The sequence below is a fragment of the Mirounga leonina genome, unplaced genomic scaffold (genome assembly GCF_011800145.1).
Source record: "Mirounga leonina isolate KUSES-001 unplaced genomic scaffold, KU_Mleo_1.0 Mir_128, whole genome shotgun sequence".
NCBI lineage: Eukaryota > Metazoa > Chordata > Mammalia > Carnivora > Phocidae > Mirounga > Mirounga leonina.
Genome location: NW_023270320.1, coordinates 20,360,837 through 20,375,476, shown reverse-complemented (window position 1 = coordinate 20,375,476; position 14,640 = coordinate 20,360,837). Strand labels below are relative to the sequence as shown.

The 14,640-nt window shown below is 36.2% G+C and overlaps 1 protein-coding gene across 2 annotated transcripts in view; it reads right to left on the bottom strand.

The window, feature by feature from the left end:
- Window positions 1-312: 312 nt before the first annotated feature.
- VPS37A (VPS37A subunit of ESCRT-I) overlaps window positions 313-14,640 on the bottom strand; it is a 42,058-nt gene continuing 27,730 nt past the window's right edge. The window contains exons 5-12 of one of the 2 annotated variants that reach the window (XM_035004146.1): window positions 11,837-12,062; window positions 10,247-10,317; window positions 7,511-7,638; window positions 7,372-7,412; window positions 7,226-7,294; window positions 3,394-3,537; window positions 2,341-2,421; window positions 313-782 (exon numbers count right to left, since the gene is read on the bottom strand). In XM_035004146.1, the coding sequence (XP_034860037.1) occupies window positions 2,341-2,421; window positions 3,394-3,537; window positions 7,226-7,294; window positions 7,372-7,412; window positions 7,511-7,638; window positions 10,247-10,317; window positions 11,837-12,062 (760 nt within the window). In that variant the 3' untranslated portion in view covers window positions 313-782. Of the gene's footprint in view, window positions 783-2,340; window positions 2,422-3,393; window positions 3,538-7,225; window positions 7,295-7,371; window positions 7,431-7,510; window positions 7,639-10,246; window positions 10,318-11,836; window positions 12,063-14,640 lie in introns of both variants that reach the window. The other variant, XM_035004145.1, reaches the window with a different exon arrangement.

Here is a 14,640-nt window from a genome sequence, read left to right as displayed (position 1 = left end):
AATGAGAGAGAGCACATGAGAGGGGGGAGGGTCAAAGGGAGAAGCAGACTCCCTGCCGAGCAGGGAGCCCGATGCGGGACTCGATCCCGGGACTCCAGGATCGTGACCTGAGCCGAAGGCAGTCGCTTAACCAACTGAGCCACCCAGGCGCCCCTAAATGTATCCTTAATTTTAAAAATTAAACAATATATGAGCAGCTGATGTATTCTCTTGATTTATTGTGTATTAAAAGTTACTTTCTTGAGATGGCACATTAGTAGGTTTGGTATTTCCTGACACTATAAATATTTAAAAACAAATATTTTTTGAAAGTTTCATCATCTGGAAAGAAGGAGAAATAAGGCTTTCTACAGTTGAAAATAGTAATTTTTCAAAAAGGTTTAGAGGAAAAATATCTAAACAAACCATTTTTGATAAATGAGGCAGTGTCAAATTAAAAATATAAATTTAAACGAAGCAATTTTATAAAATATTGATACTAGCTAAAATTACATGCATAGGTACTTAATAATTGAACAGAGGAACAGCAGTGGAACTTAAATATGATAGGATTGATCAACAATAAATAAACATAGTGCAAATCGTGCAGAAAAATTTCTCAAAGCGAAGGCTACAGCAGTCATTCTAATCTGTACAAAATCAGTCTCAGTTCTGTATATGATCTATAACAGGATATCTATGAATTCAGCCACTGTGATGAAATGCCAATTTGCAAATCATACATAAAAATGTGCTTAGTCTTGTGTCATTTCTGTCTTGGCAGTTTATGTTTTCAGGAAAATCTGAAAAGAAAACATAAAAAACCCTAAGATTTAACTTAAGGTGATAAACTGTCATCTCTTTACATTCTCTTCCAATTAAAATCTACCTGTAAGAAGATAACTTGACTATGAGGGAAAAGAGGTAGGGAAAGAATTCTATCATGTTCGTATAAATAATTACTCAGTGCCTACTTTCTTCCTAAACCTTGATATTAAAAATCAGCCCTTACCCAAGGGGAACTGACAGTATGATTTGTAAAACAAGAAAACAATTCAATGTTATGTACAACTAGATTAAGGGAAGGGGCAGATGAGTCTGAGGTAGAGATGAGAAATTCCTGCCATCCTTCCCTATAAATGCTCCCTCTTCAGAGTCCCCTCCTTCAGCCCACTTGAATGAGCACAGAGCCACATGACACTGATCTCCAGGCCAAACTGTTGTTGGGCCAGTCTCTTTCCTGGGGATTGGCAGTGAAACCCTTGTTTAGTTTCCATGGGCGACGTGAACTGTCCTAATGTGGTCAGGCCTGTGGGGAGCAATGGTGGAGCATGTGCGAGGGGAGCGAAGAAAGGCGCTCTGAAGAGCTGCAAGTCAGGAAGCACAAGACAGTGAGAGGCAGGCAAGAAGAGAGACACAGAAAAGAGAAACAAGCAGCCTTAGCAAGGGTGTGAGAAGAAGTTATTATGGCTTCTTGTCGTGTTTTCACTCTCAGCGACTGAGCTGTCCTTTGTGCATTCTGACTCTATAAAGTATTTCTGCATTGTTCAATAATACAAGCTTTTATTTAAATTTGTTGGGGTGCGAACTAGTCTTCACAACCAAATCACTCCTAAACTACATAGATAGAGAGGAAAAGGGAGTGTCTTGAGATCAACAAGAGCGTGACCAAAGATACAGTGATAGGAGAAATAACATGAAATGGAGAACTTAAGGGGAAAATGGAAAACTGAAGTGGGTGTTCCCAAACATACTCCAGATTATAGAAGGCTTAAAGACAGAGAGAAATTTAACAGTGATCCTGCCCCTGCTAAGGTTTCATCATAAGTTCTGCGACAGAGAAAGTATACCACAGGGTGGTATTTGAGATCATTCTGTCAGTGCTGTGCAGGAAGGAGAAAAACTACATTCAGGTGACTGGCAAGACAATTACTGGAATAATCCTGGTCTGAGATGGAAAAGCAACAGATAGGAAGTTCATTTTAAGGGAAGAAATGACAAAGGAGACTAGTGAGAAATAATGTCAACTAAGTGAAATGGTAAACACCATATACCAGCTAAGAGACAAGAACGAATTACAGCTTACGATTCTACAGAAGTAGCTATCCAACACTGAAATAAACATTTCATTTAAGCCAACAGCATAGTGACAAACTATCCAAAAGATTTCCACTGGTTAAATGCTAATGTACATAAAATTATGCTTAATGTATACTACAAAGCATTTTCTATGTCATCTAACACAGAAGCTATGACAGAATTATGCTTAAAGCTGACTAAACAGGCACTGGTAAAAAGACTTCAATTAAAGAGTAGTCATGCAATAGCCTTCTGACTCAAACTTTCTGGAAGACAATTTACCTATAGTGGGGCATGAAATTGGCTGTGCATTGCTATTGCTTGTTGAAGTTTCTCTTCCTTGGCTCTTCTACAGTGGCAGATCTAGAAGATAAATGATTTAAAATACCAGTCACTTCTCCAATGATTTACCTACCCCTTCTTACCATTAGGACAGAATTCGAAGTTTAAGAATCCCTTAACCTGTTGACATCTTTAACTTTTGAATGTTTAAGGTAGCTCAGAATTTAAGAATCCCCACCCCCACAAACACTGAATTGTATTTGGAAGATAACCTCTGCCTGTGAACTTTCAGAATGTTAAATAAACCTTGACCCTTTATATCAATTCTCTGATTGTGGAATTTCAAGCATCTGTGTTTTAAAAATATAAAAACAAAGAACCCTACTGTTGTTAACCAGGAAGCTTAATAAATAAAAACTTTAAGGTACAGCTATATAGTACCACAAAAGAATGAACCAGAAATCAATGCTTTACTAATGCTATAACCATAATCTTTAACGTCCCTGAACTTCAATGTTCTCTTATGGAAAATGGGGACAATAAAATCTGCCCACTTTCCTTAACAGGATATGCACATACATAGTACACATTTTACAAAGTTTATTAACAAAAGGTTAATTTTCAAATGTGATGCTTCAGAGAAATCAGGTAAATATTTAGAACTCTATCGAAGGGCAAGATACGGTTAAGTAGACTTTCTTAATTTTTGGAAATCAGAACAGAACAGAAACTATCGCAGAATGTTCCCAATAATATTTACAAATTTTAAAATAACTATTTATAGATTATTCCCTTTTTAAATAACTTGTTGAACATAAGAAGTTGTACACTCCTATAACTATTAAGACCAGACTTAAGCTGATTTACTAGCTTTAGTACAAAATGATAGTAAAATATTGCTATCATTCTTAAAAAAGAGAAGCTCTTCAGTTTCTTCTCATGGCACTCAAAACTCCAGCTCAGTAACATGCTAAAGTATTTTTTACTCATGAATATACTTAAGTAATTTGGTATAACACTGTCACTTGTCCTCAACTGAAGAGTTTTACATACTGTTCTCTTTTCCATGAAGCTACTGAGAAAATCATCTATTTCAGTTTTTCCCTCTAAGAAATCTTCAGCAATATTATCAGATTCTTCCTCAGCTTCATGTGCAGCTACTTTCAATCTTGCCTGTAGGGCACTCGCACTACAGCTCTGAAAAAGAAAATCAAGTACTAATTTAGTTTACACTGCTCAGAAAAACTCCTTAGAGGCAAAGGAAATGAGATAGGGGTAGGGAGGAGCAATTCATTATATCCCTTACACAGCCTCCTTCTTTTTTTTTTTTTTTAAAGATTTTATTTATTTCTTTGACAGAGAGAAAGACACAGCAAGAGAGGGAAAACAAGCAGGGGGAGTGGGAGAGGGAGAAGCAGGCTTCCCGTGTAGCAGGGAGCCCGATGCGGGGCTCGATCCCAGGACCCTGGGATCATGACCAAGCCAAAGGCAGACGCTTAAGGACTGAGCCACCCAGGCGCCCTCACAGCCTCCTTCTTGAGGAAAACTGCTACCACCCAGGTCCTCAGCTTTTGGATATAGGGGTAGATACCAAACACAAAATAACCGAATCCACTGGCTGCAAACCACTGAATGTGGAAACTGAGCCAATCAGTGTCTTCTCCTGGGGATTTAGGAATTAGGTCATTGTGGTAGGCACCCTCTAAGAGGACCTCTATTATTCCCCACCTCTTGAGTGTGGGCTGGACACAGTGACTCCCTTCTAATGAACAGAATATGGCAAAAGTGATGGGATTAAATTTGACCAAACAGGCAAAAGACCTGTACAAACACTGCTGAAAAAAAACTGAAGAAGACATAAATGGAAAGACATCTTGTGTACACGGATTGGAAGACTTAATATTGTTAAGAAGACCATACTACCCAGGGGAGCTTGGGTGCCTCAGCTGGTTAAGCGGCTGCCTTCGGCTCAGGTCGTGATCCTGGGGCCCTGGGATTGAGCCCCGCACTGGGCTCCCGGCTCAGCAGGGAGTCTGCTTCTCCCTTTCCTCTCTCTCTCTCTCTCTCTCTCTCTCTGCCCCACCTTCTCATGCTCTCTCTCTCTGTCAAATAAATAAAATCTTTAAAAAAAAAAAAAAAAGACAATACTACCCAAAGTGATCTACAGAGTCAATGCTATTCTTATCAAAATCTCCATGACAGTTTTTTGCAGAAAAAGAAAAACCCATTCTAAAATTCATATGGAATCTCAAGTGACCCCAAACAGCCACAACAATCTTAGAAAGGAAGAACAAAGTTGCATACTTCCTGATTTCAAAATTTACTACAATGTTACAGCAATCAAAACAACATTGTACTGGCATAAGAAGAGACATGTAGATGAATGAAAGACCAAGCCTAGAAATATACCCTCACAAACATGGTCAAATATTTTCAAAAAGTGTGTTAAGACCAAAAGACAGTCTTTGGCAAATGGTGCAGGGAAAACTGGATACTCACATGCAGGATGAAGTTGGACCTTTATCTTACCTCATATATAAAAATTCACTCAAAAAATAAAAAAATAACTAAAAATTAACTCAAAATGGACTGAAGACCTAAATATAAGAAATAAGAGGATTTTTATTTTTTTTTTTTAATTTACTTTTTTTAAGTACGCTCCATGCCCAGCGTGGGGCCCAGCGTGGGACTTGAACTAACGACCCTGAGAGCAAGACCTGCGCTGAAATTAAGAGTCAGGACCCTTAACCGACTGAGCCACCCAGGCTATTTTTAAAAATAGTCATGCTAGTGGGTGTGAGGTGGCAACTCACACACAGGAATGAACAGGAATGAACCATTTTCTCATCACCCTTGCCAACCCTGGTCATTTAACTTTTTAAGTTTGGCTCAGAAGAATGAGGCAGATTTTGATTTTAATTATTATTATTGAAAGGCTGACTATCTGTTCAAATGCTTCCATTATTTATTCATTGAATATTTACTGAGTATCTACTATGTGCCAAGGACTGGACCTGGTACTGGGTGTATGGGGGAATAAAACACGGCATGTTTCTGCACTGACGGCACCAAGAGTCCAGTGAAGTGATTTACATACTTTACACAGAAGACTGACTCATCATCCCCAAAGATTTTGAGTGAACACATGTAGAGACAAGCGTAGGAATCAAGGTTATATTTTTTAAGTGTTTCAAAAATCATTTCAAGCAATTCTTCTATAAATGGCACAGAAGACAGAGTAACTGTTACACCAGTGTGTCTACTGGACATTCATATTTCTCTTTTTGAGTTTCTTGTTCTTTCCTTTGCTTTCCTTTCACTGTCTTATTCCTAATATTAAGGGGATCCTGGAAATATCTGGCAATTGTGATGCTTGCTGTTGGTTTCTAATATCTCAAGTTAAGGAATTAATTTCTATTCTTAACTTACTAAGAATTTATAAAGAATGATGTGACTATTATTCAGCATCTACTAAACTCTAATGTGCAGCTAAGAGTGTTTCAGTTGCTTTTCTCAGACCTTCTTCTGGTTAAGAGGAAGGGAGGACTGCTTACATTTGATTCCTGACTCTGATACTTTCTGTTTATATGACTTCAGGAAAGTTATTCAATATCCCTGTGCTTCAGACTGCTTATCTATACTATAAAAAATAATAACATTGCCTACCTCCTAGAATTTTGTGGAAATAATGGGCAACATATGAAAATAGCATAGTGCAGTGTAAGATGCATAATCACTATTCAATGTTAGCTATTATTTTTTGTCTTTAACTCTAAAGGATGATTAAATTATCTGAAATCCATTATAAATTTATATTTTCCTTTGCCATCATTTTTTTTGTTGTTTTTTTTGTTTTGTTTTTTTACATTGGCTTTACCTTCCAGAATTGCTGACTTTAAAGGAAAGAGGATGTTGTTAAATTATGATGTTGGTTATTGACATGACATACAAAGATGATGTCTCCTATTCCTTTTCATTTTTAAAGATTTTACAGAAATATGGGTTGAATTTTGTAAAGTGGTTTTTATTTTTTATTTAGCTGGATTTCTAGCATAAAACCTACTACTTGTGGTGAATTAAACTTTATAATTTTCATATATTTTTCAATTTCCTAAGTTTTCACTTGAGATAGCTGTACATAAGCTTACAAGTGAGACTACAGTTCAAGTTTTTTGTTAGATTTATATTAGAGGAAGTAAACTGGCATTTAGAATAATGTTCCTAGTTATTTATGGGGCGTTTTGTATTTTTCTGCTTTGGAACCAAATATGCCCTTGCATGAGCACAAATAATGTATAATGCCCCATAATTGACAGCTATTCATCAAGCCTTATAAAGACAGACACCTAATAACTGCTTTCTGGTAATAATGAAAATAAGAATGTGGCTCACACATATTCAGATTAAAAAATCTTATGGTGCGGGGGCGCCTGGGTGGCTCAGTTGGTTAAGCGACTGCCTTCGGCTCAGGTTGTGATCCTGGAGTCCCGGGATCGAGTCCCGCATTGGGCTCCCCGCTCGGCAGGGAGTCTGCTTCTCCCTCTGGCCCTCCCCCCTCTCGTGTGCTCGCTCTCTCTCTCACTCTCTCAAATAAATGAATAAATAAAATCTTTAAAAAAAAAAAAATCTTATGGTGGGGGCGCCTGGGTGGCTCAGTCATTAAGCGTCTGCCTTTGGCTCAGGTCATGAACCCAGGGTCCTGAGGTCGAGCCCCACATCGGGCTCCCTGCTCAGTGGGAAGCCTGCTTCTTCCTCTCCCACTCCCCCTGCTTGTGTTCCTTCTCTCACTCTGTCTCTCTCTGTCAAATAAATAAAATCTTTAAAAAATAAAAAAACAAAAAATAAATAAATAAAAATTCTTATGGTAAAGAGCTAAACATCTTACCTCACTAAGTTCATGTTGCCTTTGCATCTTCTTTTCAAAAGTAGATTTCAGCTGTGTAAGCAATTCATACTAATAGATAAAATAAAAATGTTATTTTATTATATTTTTAAATTGTATGGATTTCTTCAAAATGATAACTAACTCACCTTATCTAAAACAGTTTGCCTTTTGGCTTCCAAGCTGGGCTCTAAAAGGAGATTTTTTCCTGTAAGATAAATTTCTGGTTTATTTCTAGATAAACATCATATTTTTCTTAGGAAATTTAAGAAGTAAGGAAAGACATACTTGCTAGCTCTTCAATACTTTTTACTAAGTCATCTTTGTCAGTAATAATCTGTTTTAGTTGGGGCAAAGTCAGAAACTGTTCTAGTAATATCTCCTCTTGTTCATTCATATCTGTAAGCTGTGACACACTAGAAACACAACAGAAAAGTTAATGAATATCAGTCACTAATTTTTCTCCATGATGATATTCAGGTTTTCCATTTTATTCAGTTGATATGGCTCTAAATAATTTTTGAACTATCATTTATATATCTATATCTATATATAACACACACACATACATAAGGAGGCAAATTATAACCTTAAAAGCAATAAAACATCAACCACAGTGGAACATAAAGTGGTCTGAAAGTAGCATCCAATCATGATAGGATTATGAAGACTAGGGTTCATGAACAATCACAACAATGTTAACCTCTGTGTCTATTTAGCTAATAGGTGTGTGGCTGTCACAATAAAAGGTACATATATGGATATGTGTGTGTACAGATAGTCATAAAATATTTAAGGAAAAGCAATCATGGAGGGCTAAACCAAAGCCAAAAATCAATATCCACAGGGTGAAAGAGGAAACTGGATGGGTGGGATAGAAATGGAAGCTAAACCTTACTGAACATATCTATTAGTTTTGACTACCGATCCATACAGAAGCATCATATGTTTAAAAAAATTTAATTAAAAAAAAAGCAGTCTCTAAAATTCAGAGTAAATGGAAATAAACAAGCACTGGTTTTTTTCTAAGTTACATATCCTCCAGAGAAGTAGTATTCAGACTTTAAAAAACAGTATTTGGCTGTACATGTCAGGTGTGACAGAACCAAAACACAAAAGAAATATAAAAAACAAAACAAAAACAAACGCTTATCTTGAATTCAATAATCATAGCAATAATATTGATATTGTAATTTTGAAAAAGAACAAGTGTCTTTCAGAGAACTGACTTCAGGCCAGGGAAAAGAAATTTCACGATGGCATCTTTGTTTTGTCAGAAAGGCTATAGAAGCCAATGTGAAGAGTTTGTTAGGGACTCAAGATAGAACTGTTTAAGCATCAAGAAGAATAATGACTGCAATATACTGAAACACATCAAATATATTTTTTAAAAAATTTATGAGTTCTTAACAACACAGAAACAACTATAAAAATAAACACAGAAAACCTTGCCTATCAAAAACTTTGGAGCTTGTTTGTGCATCAACTCATTATTCTGAAAACTGAAAAACAAAAAACAAAAAACAAGGATTTATCTTTCCATTCCTATATGAAGTGTATTTCAATAAAACTAAATAGTTGATACAAAAGTTCTTTTCACAGAATTCTGCTTAATTCCGGCAGTAATAATCACATTTGCAATCCTTAATGAAATAATGGATAGCCAATGATTTCAGGGGTTTCATCTGTTTCAATCTTAATGTCACTAAAAATAGGGCAACCAGACATCACTGTTGCCTTATGTGATGTAATAAGTATGCACTAATTACAATGTAAGTATTCTTGACCAAAGAATTGAACCTATTTTTTTTTCAGCATTGAGATATAATTGACATATAACACATAACATCGCGTAGGTTTACGGTGTGCAGCTCAATGATTCGATAAAACTGAACCTAACTCTAATTAAAACTCTAGATCTAGCCACCAAGAGAAAGAAATATAGGAAAGAGAAGAACATCTTCAATGGTACTACAAGGATGCAATCAGGCAAAAACAGGATATAGAAAATTCTCCAAGACAACCATTTTCCTCAGTAAATGTGTAATAATATAGTGTGCATAATATAACATGTATAATAGTATAATGTGACATTTTCATAATAATTTTTTTTTAAAAGAAGGAAGGAATAAAAAAAAGAATCCTTTATAACACTGAACAATAATAGTACCTACTTTCTGGGGTTGCTGCAAGCATAACATGTATGTGATATATTGTAAACCTTCATTGACTATTATTAGAAAATAATGAATCACTACTTCCTAAAAATGATTATAAAACACTGGGTCAGTTAAGGTAAATTTTTTTTTTTTTAACTGTAGGATTTCTCATAGGTATTTGGCTGTATATCCCTGGTGGGATATATCCCAGAGACAAGAATTACAAAAAAAATTTTTTAATTACACTTAGAAGCCTTAGTAAAAACAGCCTTATGAGTATTATAAACCTTCAGTGGGGTATAAAGGATGCAATGCTTCCCAAAGTTGAGTGGCCATAAAACAATTTTTTCATGAAGCAACTTAGAGAAGCAGTGTTCTACGAAAGACAGTACTTTAATACTACAGACTTATGTGTTATCAGTTTGAATACAATTTGGCTCTGTAAAAACACTGTGATTTTTCTTTATGAGAACATTAATGTGTTCCTCTATGTACAAAGTTCTACCTACAAAAGGATAAATGAAAAAGTCTAAAATAAGCCAAAAAATATTTTAAATCACCAGGGATGATGTATTGAGAAATAATTTTCACAATAATGTAAGCCTCAAGAGAGAACAACATTGTTATCCTGGTAACTATTATATCATTTCCAGCATCTAGAAAAATCCCTAGGTACATACTCACTCAATAAATACAAACTACAAGACAGAAAGCTGATTTGTATAACTAAAACAGCCACAGTATAGAAATAGTGAGGATTTAAAAAATCATTTTCTTTAATACAGGTATGAAAATGATGATCTGGTTTGTATTTATCATTGTCAAAGAGATAATGAATACTGACATTACTCTCCAAGTTTTTTACCTTAGTTCTGAGAGTTCTGGAAATGTATCAGGGATATCTGGCATCTTGTAACCAAAACCATCTTGGCTTATCTAAAGAGAAGTATGAAATGGTAATTAAGTTTTAGCCATCTTTTTGACTGCTCCTATTTACTTATAAATGTAATTTTTAATGTACTACATCCCATGTTTCATTATCACCTTCATCTTTGTACTTTACATTGTCCTTATTCTCCCCTTCTTTCTTTACTCTTATTTTTTTCAGTGTACTTTATACATAGAGGATTAAATTTTTTTTTTTTTTTGGGGGGGGTGAGGATCATGTGAGTACCTGTGTTAACCTCTTTCTTGGGCAAGTATATATTAAATAAAACGCTTAAGTGTATCTGTGACTAATGTAGAGAATCATCTGTGGATTTCATTGATACATATGAATACATTTGCCTCAAATAAAAGATACTAAATATAAAAAAAAATGTAGTAAGTTGCAAAAGTCTGAATAGTTACATAACTAAGTCTGACAAGACAGTAGGGTAGATAAGGAATAGGTAATCCATTGTTTTATAAACGACTTTTTAAAACAGAGGATCCTTGAAAACATCTCTTGTAACTTTGTTTATCCTACTAATTGTAATTAATATTGTTCATGATATTCACAGTATTTGTTCATAATATTTCTTACTAAAATGATGAATGGTATTAGAAAAACAAACTCCACTTGGGCCTAATCTAAATTATTACAAACACTAAAATTAGTAAAGTTGGATATAATAAGGTTTATAATATTTGAGTATTACTGTGGGTGATACTCACTTAAGGTTAAAATGGAGGTTTTAAAATCATTTTATGTTTTATTCATAAAGTAGTAGTCTCTCAGTAACATCCCACAGGGCAATAGTTACCAGTTTATTTAAGAACATACAATTTTTTTTTAAAACCAATGAGACACTTGAAGCTCTTGGCATGGTAGAGAGCAGATCCTCCACAATCTGATACCTACTTCTCTTACGTGATCACTTTTTGTGCCTCTGCCTATTTCCTATACGACAGTCAGAGAGATCTATTAAAGGCAGTTTCACAAAAAATGCGATTTGGTTTACGTTTCTGCAACTTTGTCAATAATATTGCCTCTTTATGGAAAGCTTTATATAACCCTTTTCATCCTGACAAATTCATTACCACCTATCAAAATCTGGCCTTAAACATAAACAAATAAATTAATTTATCTGCTCATTTTAAGTGAGCACCTACTGTATGTATCAGGTGTGCTCTGAGGCACTAAGGATAAAGTGGTGAAAAAGCAGAGACACATTTTTTATAAAAGCATCCCTTCTGGTCTACCTCAGTTCCTGGGAGCACTGACCGTTTCCTCAACTGTCTTCACCATGAACTCTAGACTCTCTCTTCTACTCCATTGGAAGTTATTCTTACTTGCAATTATTTGATAATTTGCTGGTCTCCTCTGAGTTTGTTACTTGAGTTGAAAATGTGATTTAATCTTTTTATCTTTTGTGACTTACTTAGTGGCTGGCACAAGAAGGCAGATAATAAATATTTGTCAATTGGATGAGTTTTCAAGGATATAGAAATACAGAAAACTGAAGATACCCACCGGTGCTGAAGTGTCTGTTGTAGGAACAGGTAACGGCAGATTTGAAAGGACACCGAAAGAAGGAGCAGCGGGTTTGGCTGGTGTGTAACTTGTTGTTGAAGAAGAAATAGTGTCAGCAACAGACAAAGAAGTGATAGTCCTGTTAGCTTCTTGTGGGGGATATGGAGGAAGAAATGGGAAACCCTGGGATGCATAAGGAGGCATCCCACCTGGATTACTGTAGAGGCTAAAGAAAAAGAAAAAAACATTAGATTAGACTTTAGGGGTAAACCTATAAAATTATTCCCAAATGGTTCTAAATAACAATGGTCATGACAAAGAGACAGAATCTTGTTATTATAATCATATAATTGAATTAAATATTCTACAAATTGATAATGACCCCACTCCCCCCAAACAGAAGTGTGGTTTCCATGAAAAAAGAAAATGTTTTAGAAAACATATAATTCAACTAGTCAGAGTAGAAGTGAATAGACAGGCTCTTTTTCAGTTTTGAGCATTCCATTAGCATCAATCACTGTCTTCATAAAGAGAACGGAGAACATTTAACCCAGAAAATGTATTCAAGACAGGTTGTTTAAATAGTAGCTCTCACTTTATCTGGAAAAATATAAGTCAAAGTCATGACTGCGTTTCTAAAAGATTTTAAAGGAAAATACTTAAAAGTATAGAAGAACTGCTAAAAATGTTAAAATATAAAAAAGTACATATAAAAAAACAAGTATATAGATTAGAAAAAGTTGTACAGCAGCATGTACTTGGGATTGAATTAGAGAGCAATATTTATTTTTTGCAGTGTAAAAATATCTGGGTCCTGGTTCAAGATGACAATCAAGCAAGACCTTGAAATCACCTCCTCCCATGAACACACTAAATCTGCAGGAATATGGAACAATTTCCTCAAGAAAAAAGCCCTAAAATTTAGTTGTACAACTCCTACAAATCAAGCCAATATGAAAAATCAATCTTGAAGCAAGTAGGAAAGCCTGAGACACAATCTCAGTGTAAACCGAAACCTCAACAGAGACCTATAATCAGGAGAAAATGCAAAACCTGAAGCTTCTTCCTGAAGAGCAAGAGTTTGAACCCCACACTGAGCAGTCCATCTTTTAAGCCCTGCATCTCAAAGAACAGCCCCCAAAACATCTAGCTTTGGAAACCAAAGGACCTACCCCAGGACCCAGCACAGAAGCAGTCGATTGAGAGGCACCCAGATTTTAGGTGTAAGGGTCTCATTTCCTAATCTTAAAGTGTCCTCTTGAGGGACAGGTACCTAATTTAACCCCCATCCAGGGACCCCCTGGGATTTGCTCTAGGGACAAAGGGTGGTAGGTGCTCTCTTCATGTTCTCCCTGTCACACTCCAGAGCACCGATATCTCTTGGAAGGAAGCTCTCTTGCACATATGGTGCTTAGTTTTTATGTCTGGTGCCCCAGTTTTGGTGGCTGCCATCCACAAGATACCCATTGACTGCATGGCTCTGGAGGCTGAGGGCTTGCATTCCTGGGTCCCATGCGACTGTAAAACAATAAGAGAGTCAGTTGTTGGCAGGCTACCACCCCCAGGGCGCTGCACAGACAGCAGCTCGAACACACCCCTAGTCTTCCTGTGAAAGAGTCTAATAAACAGGTCTGAAAGCTTTGGCTTGATGAGAAGGCTTCTGGTTTGGCATACAACCAGGGGCTTACAGAGGCACTCCCAGGAAACATAGGTTGGTGGATGCCATCTCTGCACACTCCCTCAGTCTTACTCCAGCTCACAAGTATCTCCCAGAAAGAAGCTTATACAATCATCTGGGCCCCAATTTTGCAATTGTACCCAGGGACCAGACCTCCAGATCTCTGGTGGCCAGCACGGCTTACACTTGCAGCCCCACAGACTATATATATTTGCATACTTTAAAAGCTGCTACCTGAGGGTCTGGCTGAAGGTTTGGCTTCTATTCAGCCTGAATCCAGGTGCTGGCTGAGGTCTTCTCAGGTCCTGGTGCACCCTCAAATACTGGGAGCTATTAAAAATATAATAGGGTCCTGGGACAATACACGATTTTAGAGACAATCAAGAGGTAGGGCAGGACTGAATGATAAGGTTCATCTCCTGGTCCAGTCCTCAAGACTGGGAGAGGTGGCTGCTTCATCTTATGCATAGAAACCAACATAGTCAAGGAAAATGAAGAAGAAGACATATACGTTCCAAACAAACAAAAACCTCAGGGGGGAAAATGTAATAAAATGGAAATAAGTAATTTACCTGATAAGAGTTCAAAGTATTATACACTTAATGAACTTGGGGGAAGAATGGATGAACAAACACAGTAAGAACTTCAACAAAGAGATAAAAAATTTAAGTACCAAACAGAAGTCACAGAGGTTAAAAAAAAAAAAATACACTAGAAGATTTCAAAAGCAGACTAAATGAAGCAGAAGAAATGAGGAGTATACTCAAAAATAGGGCAGAGAAACTCACCCAATCAGAGCAGCAAAAAGAAAAAAAAAAAGATGCTCCCTGATTTGAAAGTATATTACAATGTTATAGTAGTCAAAACAGAATATTATTGGCATAAAACTATATACAAATAGATCGATGGAACTGAATACAGAACCCAGAAATAAACCTATGCATATATTGTAGCCAAGAATATACAATGGGGAAAGGATAGGCTCTTCAATAAACAGTACTGGGGAAAATGGATGGCCACATGCAAAAGAATGAAATTACCATTTCTTTACATCATACACAAAAATTAATTCAAAGTGGATTAAAGACTTAAATTTAAGACCAGAAACCATTAAACTCCCAGAAGA